We start from the raw sequence: 10,518 nt of genomic DNA on the forward strand, positions 1-10,518 counted from the left end.
CCACCATTGTCATATGAAACTGTACAATTCTTTATAACGTCTGACTCTACATCCATTTACCTATCTATATGGCAGGAGATTAAGTTCAGAGAAAACAAAAAGCTAGCACGGAAAGACAGAGGGCTGTGCATGGATGATAGATACACTGTTACACTTTCTGCCCATAAGGTAATGAAAAAACGGAAGATAAACTGGAGAAACAAAATGTCCTGGAAAAAGTCTTAAAAAAATCTAATAACTAAATAAATAAACAGCAATTATTGCTTCTTCTTCTGTCCACTTCCCCATCCCTCACTAGTCCTTCCCTCCCCCTCCCGTTAAAAAAAAAAAAGGATAAAATAGAAATTAACTGCAGCAGTATCTATTTTCTTTTCTTTAAACTACTGAAACACCATTTTTCCTCAAGAAACATCAATGATTTAACTGATAGTTTATTTTAAAAATAGATCAAGCGTTCGGTTGTCATGCAAGTGCTGTATTTTATCCCGAATGGAAATAATTGAACTTACTTAAATGCATGAAGAAGCAAAGAGGAAATAAAACAGCCATCCATCTTACTCAAAAGTCTACCCAGTGTCTTGACCAGAAAACATAACATTTTACACAGCGGTGCTATAAAAGCTCAAAAACAAACATTCCATTCACCATTGTCCTTGATCATTAACAAAGGGACTGGCTTTAGGATTTATGATAGTAGCAGGTACTGCAGTGACAATCTGTATGGTTCTCTATCTTCACGTTGTCCTTAAGGGTGATCTTAAAAAAAGAAAACACACACACATAACAGATAATTAGCATTAGCTACACAGTAGAAACAGTATTCTCAAGTAAAAGGTGTCTGAAGCCTTCTTCTTAACCATGAGCTACACAGGCTTTTTGGGCTACATGTATTAGAATGGCCTCTGAACACCAACCCGTGAAGCTGCATCACCAGTGGTTTTGAGAGCCATAAAGAGAAGGTTTTCAATAGTGACATGCACAGTAATATAGGTTGGTGTCCTTCATTTGGCACTTCTTAGAGTGTCTAATTTTCAAAAAGTGTCAAGTATCAATCTATGAGAAGTCAGGAAGTGTCCTTAAAATATTCCACATGGGGATTATAAAAATGGAGGCCACAAACACTATGAGAAATCCTTATTTTTAATCTCGACCAAATTCTAGTTGCTGCCTCAGGGTGGTCTAGATAAAGATCTAGTTGCTGCCTGTGGTCTAGATAAAGATCTGTGCTTTACTCAGATGAAGAGCCAGGATGAGTTCAGCTGTTGTTGTCTGTAGGTGAGTCAGGTGTTTGGGCTATCCTCACAGCCTATGGAGACACAGTGCTCCATTCAGCTGCACACACAGAGCTGTCAACTGCCACTTGAGATTTCGGAGGGGATCTCAACAAGCCTCCAGTTGTCACTGGAGATGGTCTTTCATGGGTCCTGTGCCTCCCAGCCGTACACAGATGTCTTCAGTACTCCAGGGCATCTCAAATGGCCCCAGATCTGTGAGTGGGTAACTGAACTGAGCCTCTAGTTGACACGCTTAATGAGCCTGGTGTGTGCAGATCACTACAGAAAAGACACCTTAGCTTGTTTCAACTAGGTCACCATTTATTACATCAAATTTAAGGTTTCTCCACCTGCAGGTGAATCACTCCCAAAATAATCAGCTTTAGCAGAATCTCTCTTTAAAACAACATTCGAGATGACAGTGTTAAATGCTCAAAGTAGTTTGACACGTTTACAGTTCCCTCTTGGTTCCCTCTATTAACACACAATCGCAATTAATCTAATGAGCACAGATGGTTTTGGTCCCTCATTCCCATATATGTAATTGATAGTATTGACCAGCCACCTTCCCAGAGAACTCCTGCCTATGCAGGAAAGAAGCTAGGAAAATGACTTACTAAATCAAATACACATTGCATAGCATTTAAGGGAAGGGTGCACAACCAGAAGAGTCAAAAATGAGGGGACAAGTCCGTCACCAGAACTGCAGGTGTCATGAGTCAAAGCAATTTCACTGAAGTCAGTGGCACTACACCAATTTCCACATCCCATCTGAATACTGCTTGACAATACTCAGTACTGGTTGACATTTTAATTTCCTCTTTAGAAAAAAAAGAACCCAAGTGTGAAGAATATAAATGCCAAGGGTGCTTCCCTCAAATAGTTCTCTGATGTCCTCCATCAAAAACATATTCTTCTCTATTCACTGTTTCAGCTAAAGATCGCATCCTAAAAGAAACTTAAATAGGTCTCATTCACACACTCACCTTAGTAAATGCCTTTGCTACACAGCACGTTGCTTCCGATGTAATGTTCTTAGGAACAAGCATGGTCTTCTTGGACCTCATTGGAGTAGGATAGGCACGGGAGAAACAGCACCCAGTGCACTGGTAAATGGGGGCTCCTGGCTTGGAAAAGAATCTGTTCTCTCCTAGCTTGCACTCTGGACAACCTGCCATAAAAACATAAGGAAGAGACTTTTACTTGGTCTCCAGATATATTTTAACTTTCTTAAAGAAAGGGAAAGAGCAGACAATAAGAGGATGCACAGGCATGTTCTGCTGCTTGATGTGCACAGAACAGAGAAGGACAGACACCAATGTTGCCCCTTTAGGATCCTTCAACTCTGCAGCACACATGAACTGTAAAACTAGACTGAGGCTTTTTAGGTTAGGCACAAGCATTATTGTATCTTTTCTGGTTGTCTTTTCAATTTTGTTGGCAGTTTTGAAAGGTTTTCTTGTTGTATATGTACTGCGCTAGCTGTCCCTAGAAAACTTCCTGCTAGCTAGTTAAATAGCACTAGAAGGATTTGTAGTGCTTCTTAGATACTGTGTTCAGGCAAGGCTCTGTTTTCAAGTGTTTTAAAAATGCCCAGTGATCCCAAGATTTTTGTAGCTTGCATTTTTCTATATTCAGTTTAAGGCTTAATAAAACCCCCTGCATCATCCAAAATGCCTCTTAAAACTTCCTAATACACCCCTTCCGTAGAATGCTTCACCACCAACATCCCATATCTTGGGATGTACACAGGAAAAATAATCTGCATATTATGAGGAGAAGCCATGGTTCTACTGTACCTGATGTTACGTTACCATTAAATCTCAAGAGTACAAAAAAAGACCCCAAAATGTTTCTATTTTATAATGTTTTGAGGATTAAGATCACCCATTTCAACAAGAGGACACAGTCATCTGGGAGGGTCTTGACCTGAAGAAATCAAGTTTAGAGAAGAAATTGGAAGTATACCCATAGCAAAATTATCTTGATTATTATCCCTTCATACCTCAGTGTCGGTAAATGCAACTGAATGTTAAGATTTATGACCACATTTATAAAACATGGAATTTTAATTAATACTCTTTACAAATAATTGTTTTATTTCTGAATGCTGAAAGCGGCTTACCCTGCATGAGAAACTCTCCATCTGGGAAAGCATGAAGAAGATGCAGAAATACAGATAAAATGGTCAAAGTGATAGCCACATACTTCCCGTAGAAATCCATGATCTGTGTGGAAATACAAATACACACATTTTTAAAGGACTGGGTTTTGATTTGGGTACAGTACTAGTATCTAAGCTGCACACTGATACAGTATTCAGTGCAAGTAACAGGAACAATTTAGAACTGGAATTGGAAACCAAAAATGCAGTGCATTGATGGGCATTTTATAGGCTCAGAAAATTGACTCCATCACAATAACAAAAATGTTCCTTTCTTTCTGGCCTTAATAGTTTTTTTTTCTGAATATTAACATAAGCCACAGCACATAAACTTCAAAAGTTGTAACTGTATACTTACGGTAGACTGGATAAAGCCACCAAATACCTATGGCGAAAAGGAAAGAATGTGCAGAGTCTGGGATATGGGAAGACTAATTTCAGGGAAAATAATTTCACATCAGGACATAATTTCCTGAACTAAGAATGAGATTATTTGTCCACACACTGAAACTGCCTCAAGTTGTCCCAGGGGAGGTTGAGATTGAATATTAGGAAAAGTGTCTTCATCAAACAGATTGTCAGACATCAGAACAGGCTGCCCAGGGAGGTGGTGGAGTCATCATCCCTGGTGTACATTTAAAAGATGTGTAGATGTGGCACTCAGGGGCATGGTTTAGTGGTGGACTTGGCAGCGCTAGGTTTACAGTTGGACTCAATGGTCTTTATAGTCTTTTCCAACCTAAATGATTTTACAATTCTATGACTTCTTTAGTGCCAAAGTCCCCATAAAAAGATTTTCACAGTGCTGTCCCTCAGTGAGAGAAAGCTCCTCCAATCTATGGAACTGGAACAGTACTACATGCTGTGCTCCAGAATGCTCAAAGAGACATGGTGCAGAGAGGATGCACAGGAGAGCTTGAAAGAGCCCAGAGCCGCTTGCATCACCTCAGGTCAGGAGAATCCAAGGGCCTTCAGCATCACTGCAATCTTCTACAGTGAGATGATTTTAGGCTTCATTTTACTAATACAACAGCTAGGCTTTTGTGTTCTGAGATTATTTTTGTGCAGGAAGGCTAGATGCAGCACTACACATCTGTCCTTCTACAGCTAGCATATTGATTGTTCCCTGGGTAATTCAACAGAAATGCAGTTGTGTGGCTATATTTGATACAGATCAAATCTATACAACAGGGTAATGCATATCTCTGATACGAATAACCAAGGGAACCATAACAATAAAGATGCAGAATATATAACATATATTGTAACTGTATGAATATGAATATAATTCCAAATTCTCTGGGGTTTTATTTATTTTTTTTTTTTAAGTTTACTTTCTTTCGTTATTACTGACAATGAGATTTCCTGGGGGAGCAGAATGAAACCTCTGTTCTTTCCATGTCCAAACATCAGATGCACTAAGGGCTAAAGACAGATCAGCAGGACACTTAATGGTAAGTACCACAGGACCTTTAAAGTTACTCTGAAGCATTTTGTACCACCCTGCTCAGAGACAAAAAAATGATTGTAAGGAACTGTTATTTATTTTGAGACAAGTAACTTCTATGCACCTGTAGCCTGACCTGGAAGGACTGCCCTTACTGCAATGTCAAGCAGGGTTTGAATTAGGCTACAGCTGCCACGTGCATTTTCAGATTTCCATGTCATAAATATCTGGTTAGCTAATGTTACTTCTGAAAATCTTGGATTCATACAAGCTATGAACACATGAAACAAAAGAATGAACTTCACTTCTGTTCTTGTCAGCATTAAAATGTAGTATTTTAGGCATGAAGTTTGTAACCTTCTTTCTCAAGCACTAAGCCTCCTGTATTGACAGTTCCTTTGTGCCAAGTTTCTCACTCAGAAAACAGAATTTTCACCTTAAAAATTACTTCCTTCTAAAGTGCAGACCTGAGCCCTTCCTTTAGAAATGAACAGGAATTACTTATACTGCATGGTGAAGCATGAAGAGTCATATAAGGGATTTTGTAGTATTCTATTCCTAAACTGAGGAAGGTGACAGAGACGGCAGCACTCCTTCTCCCAACACGGCTGGCCAAGGGACAGCCTTGCCTTGAAGGATTGAGTTTCAGGGTCTTTTTATTGCTGAGACACAGAGCACATTTCAGCAGGGGACCTTCCCTGCCCTTGCAGATCATCCTGTGAGGGACTCTGGGCCGCACGCTACGCACCTTCACCCTGAAGAGAGGGTGCATGGCTGTGGCTGTGCAGTAGCACCTGGTTCACTGGCTCCAGTTGTTCCGGACTGGCTTCAGCCAAGCACTTCAGGCAGCATTCCAAGCCTACAGCTCCTAATCACCAAACTAGTTACCTGCCTTCTCAGAAACGTTGTCCGATCATGCAGATCTCTCCACCTCTGCAATCATCCCTCAAGGCCATGGCTGGAGCTAAACCATAATTTGTCACGGCTGTGCCTGAACTGCAGTGTTGAAGGCATCTCCAGATTCTTGCAACTGGATCCTTTCAACAGTTTCTTCTGTACCTGTGTAGATACCTGGTCCCTTGACTTTAGAAGACTGAAACTGTCATGCAAGAGCATGATGTGTGGAATAAGGCCCCAAGCTGACAACATCGACATTTTAGATACTGAAAGCTACTGTGCTTTAAAAACAAACATAACAATCATTTAATCCATAGCTACTTATGAGCTTCTATTCTTCCAAACACACCAGTCAATGCTGCTGTTCCGTGATAAATATTCTTCAGGGGCAGATCAAATCGTGGCCTGAAATATTTCTAAAAATGAACTGGCAGTAAGAAAGGCAATAATGCCAGCAACAAAGAAACTGATCTTGGGATTTAGTTTAAAGGTTATCTAAGCATGCTATGCTTGTCAGAGAAGGCAGTGCCAACCCTAATCAGGAAAGATGGTAGAAGAAAATCAAGTATAATTAAACAAAGACAGTTTTCACATAATGGAAATGGATTTCTTTGCAGATTTTGCATCTACCTAGCAGAATCCTTACAAGGACTGCTACAATGATCAAACATTCAAATAATGCCTGCTCGCATCTGGAGGAAGAGGCAAACCTTAGGCGATCCATGGAGTGAAGCCACTTGCCTGGTATCATTATCAGAGAGTGAACCTAAAGCATCAGGATGTGTGCAAAGAGAGTATTGCTTAGCAGAGGGATGCTCCATTACTGCAGAAATTCCCAAAGATATACAGGGATGTGAGGCTGCTGCATCCAGGTCAGCAGGTAGTGGTTTATTGATTAAACAGACATACAACACAGTCATCAAAGGTAGGGGTTCAGATGGCAGCGGAGCACAGGCCCTAAAAGGTAGCTTTGAAACCAGGAAACAAAATCAAAGACAGCTCCATCCTTGTAGCAGTCAGAAGATCCTGCTCAGGCAGATGAGGCTGAGAACAAAGGCAGGATGACAAGAACATGGCCCTTGCCCAAATGGGGTTAGCAAAGTGGAAAGAAACAAAGTTTATGAGCAAGACCAATGTTCAATGCTCTACAGTGCAATGAATGAAGACACAGAAGTGGAAACAAGAGTCTTTCTAATTAAGACAGCAAAAAACAGAGGTAAGAGACTCATCTGAAGCCCAGCTAAAGTGAATGGCTAAGAGGCCAATGAGGCTGCAATGAACAGGCGGCAAGGGTTGGGTGCTGGATCCTCCCTCCCACCTGCCCAGCAAGTCAGCTCATGCTGGCAGAAAACAGAGGATAAAGGAGTTAAAAGCAGCAGATAACAATCAGGAAGAAAAACCACTGACATCAATTGTGGAATCCCTGGAAAGAATCATTTGGAAGAGGTATTGAAAAGTCAGTTCAGAGTATGTATGTATGCATGCATGCAAGCCGAATGCAACCTGTAGTTACTCATCTTTGCTTGGGCTTTCACCAAAAACCCATCTGAGTGCAAAAAAAATAGTCTTTTGATGTTAGTCAACAAGTGGCAAAGGAAACAGGGGGTGCTGTTACCATGGCAGCCCCATAGAAGTGTTGAACATGGCTCTCAGGTTTCTGAGAAGCAGCTGCCAGCTCCCTGTTGCCCTTGAAAAGAGTAACCTGTGCCTACAGGAGATAGGTGGTCCTTCTCACTGTTTAGATCCACAGCCTTCTATGGTCCTGCCAAACATTTTGGGAACTGAACTGAGCTCAGGTGCATCTGTTAAGTGGTGCTGAATAAACTGGCTGGATCTCCCCCCTCCAACAGAAAAGGTTTTTTTTAAGGTTATGGTCTTTCCAGCCCTATGGATGGGATGTGACTGCTGGCAGACTTGCCTGCTCTGGGACACAATTTCAGACTTCAATGTCAAGCCCTGCCCTATCCAAGGGGACATAGCCTAGAGTGTAAGAAGCTGGCTGGAGGGGCTCATGCACCTACAGAAGACAGACAGCCTTTTCAAATGACTTATTTCCACATCATCCTAAGCATTTTAATAGTCTGGATGCTCTAATGGCTCCAGCAAGATGCCAGCCACAGGAGTAACAGTACAACTCTTGACTGATTGTTCCATGATCTCATGCTTGTTGCTGAAGGCACAGTGGCATTCTCCATCCTAATTTTAATGAGAACACAACATGCTATGATTTGGTACATTATAAAGGTTTGAGGCAATCCCAGAAGGAAGTTGTTTAAACTACATTAGCCAAAAGGGAAATTGAAATTGCAGTTTTGCACTTCCTCTATTGAGTCAGACTTACACCAAAACCACCAAAGATACTTGTCAATAAAACCCAGATGTGATCTTAGAGTCAGAGAATGGTTAGGATTTGAAAGGACCTTAATATCACCTGGTTCCAACCCCCCTGCCATGGGCAGGGACACCTCACACTAGACCAGGCTGCTCCAAGCACCATCCAACCTGGTCTTGAACACTGCCAAGGATGGGGCAGCCACAGCTTCTCTGGGCAACCTGTGCCAGTGCCTCATCACCCTTACAGTAAAGAACTTCTTCCTTATATCTAACCTAAACTTCCCCTGTTTAAGTTTGAACCCATTACCTCTTGTCCTGTCACTACAGTCCCTGACGAAGAGTGTCCCTTTCCGGCATCCTTGTAGACCCCCTTCAGATACTGGAAGGCTGCTAGGAGGTCTCCATGCAGCCTTCTCTTCTTCAGGCTGCAAGAAGAGAACTTTCACCACAACTTTCTCATCCTGTCTTCATATGGAAGGTGCTCCAGTCCCCTAATCATCCTTGTGGCCCTGCTCTGTGTGAATAGTTTGGTTTGGAAGGGACCTTTAAAGGTCATTTAGTCCAAAACCCCTGCAATGAGCAGGGACATCTTCATCTAGATCAGATTTCCCAGAACGACATCCAGCCTGGCCTTAAATGTCTCCTGGGATGGTGCATCCACCACCTCTCTGGGCAACCTGTTCCAGTATTTTATCACTCTTATTGTAAAGAATTTTTTCCTCAGATCCATCCCCACATCCATCTTCTCTACTCATCCAATGCAACAGCCATTTTCCGTGGCGATCTTTCTTGTTTTTCTGACTCTGCCCATGCTGCTAACTCAGTGTCTACAGCACTCATTTCATCTCACCATCAAATCAAATGAAATTTTTACTTTGCTCTATCAAATATGATCTTTCTTAAGCTATTGGAACATTATATAATGCATGAATTCCAGGAGTTTTGTGGAAAGACGGTAATTTTAAGTCTTTCTCAGCAGTTAAAGTTTCACCTCATTGGTTACAATATCTTGCCTTTTTCTGTAAATAATTTACCATGTTAACAGTTACCATCACAAGTGATCATCTGTATTTGCTAACAGGTCTTCTGCTCAAGTACATGTGGGAGTCTGTGGATGCATTTACATTCATGTGAAGCTCCACTGGGTCAGAATCCCTCACCTAATTCTTTGTCCATGTCCTGCCACAGACATACCACCAAGTTCTGTTCAATGGGCATCCTTCATACTAATTATACGAAATAACCTATTGTTTTCAGCATAAATTTGAGATGTCCCTCTATACTCTTCTATAGGGTGACAGTGGTGCTGTCATACTCAACAGCAGTTAAACACTTTGCACACTGTCTGCATTTTATTCTCAAGACACCTGGCCATGAAGAACGGCTGTGTTACAGCAACGAAGAACTGCAAGTGCACCCCAGTGTGATGTACACAGTAACCTGCTAGCAGACTGCTGAAGTCTGAGAAATTTTCACTAACCGGTATTTTTTTTCTTCCCTTCACGCATTTAATCATGACTGGTAACGTAAAGGCTCTGAAAGATGTGTTAGTACCACAGGTTGTGTAACTTTTGATATCTGACAGCAACACCACTGACCAGGAGAAAAGCACAAAGTTATTGATGAAGAATTACCAGATCAGAAATCACAAATCATCATCATTTAGCTGCAAAACTAGAACCTTGTTTTCTCTTACTTACCAAGCTAGTTTAACCCCCACCGCTGATGTTTTAGTCCCAAAGCAACCTTTAAGTTAACTTTCAAAGTAAGAACTTCAACAGAATGGAAGAAGAAAACTTCTGTAAAGGAGGAAAAGAGAATGACAAAAACATGTAATTGTTCCTCTTTAACAGTAACAAAAACTTAAAAATATATTACCTCTTTTGGTCAACAAGAATAAATCAGACAGCTGAGAAACTGTAGAATGGCGTTTGGATGTAAGCTGTCCTTGACGCTTGGATGTATGCTCCTCAAACTGATGTACGAAAAAGTTGCATCTTTCTTTTATACAGTAAAGGTAGATCATATTCCTCGCCCACATCTAAGCCATAGGATCAACTGTACATTTGCTCTAACAACTGAACATTACTTTGTGTAATTACCAGCCTACCATGCTGATCTTATCTTCGACTTGACTTTCATGAAGATTATTTTTTTTCTTATATAATGAAAGAAAGGTCAGCTTGCGAGCAATAATTCAGTGCTGGATGAGTTTCCTGGGGAACAAAAATATCAAGCATCCAGTCATTTGCTGCAGTTTTTAGTGAACAGAATCTCCTTTCAAAAAAAGGAAGTGTTACTAAGGTTTCCTAATGCTTCTTAGAGTTATATTTTTAATTTCTAAAGAAGCCCATAAAACAATTCTACAGCAGCGGTATTGATTTAGCAAAGAAAAACAAAAT

The 10,518-nt window shown here is 41.0% G+C and overlaps 1 protein-coding gene across 1 annotated transcript; it reads right to left on the bottom strand.

The window, feature by feature from the left end:
* Positions 1–415: 415 nt before the first annotated feature.
* On the bottom strand, positions 416–10,194 carry CGA (glycoprotein hormones, alpha polypeptide). Its single transcript, XM_062608127.1, has 4 exons — positions 9,817–10,194; positions 3,400–3,502; positions 2,261–2,445; positions 416–756 (listed from the first exon to the last, which is right to left on the bottom strand). The coding sequence occupies exons 2-4, from the start codon at positions 3,497–3,499 to the stop codon at positions 679–681; spliced, it is 363 nt and encodes a 120-aa protein (XP_062464111.1). The 5' UTR covers positions 3,500–3,502; positions 9,817–10,194; the 3' UTR covers positions 416–678.
* Between the last annotated feature and the right edge of the window lie 324 nt (positions 10,195–10,518).

This window comes from Pezoporus occidentalis, unplaced genomic scaffold, assembly GCF_034315485.1.
Source record: "Pezoporus occidentalis ecotype Australia unplaced genomic scaffold, CSIRO_AGI_Poc_V1 ctg13, whole genome shotgun sequence".
Lineage (NCBI taxonomy): Eukaryota > Metazoa > Chordata > Aves > Psittaciformes > Psittacidae > Pezoporus > Pezoporus occidentalis.

What these genes read in the sequence shown, in the direction of transcription:
- CGA (XM_062608127.1), bottom strand. Translation starts at nt 3,499, where the DNA reads ATGGATTTCTACGGGAAGTATGTGGCTATCACTTTGACCATTTTATCT. An exon ending in TGGAGAGTTTCTCATGCAGG is followed by an intron (nt 2,446 to 3,399) that starts GTAAGCCGCTTT and finishes TTTTTATGGCAG; the next exon opens with GTTGTCCAGAGTGCAAGCTA. An exon ending in TAGCAAAGGCATTTACTAAG is followed by an intron (nt 757 to 2,260) that starts GTGAGTGTGTGA and finishes TCTTTTTTTAAG; the next exon opens with ATCACCCTTAAGGACAACGT.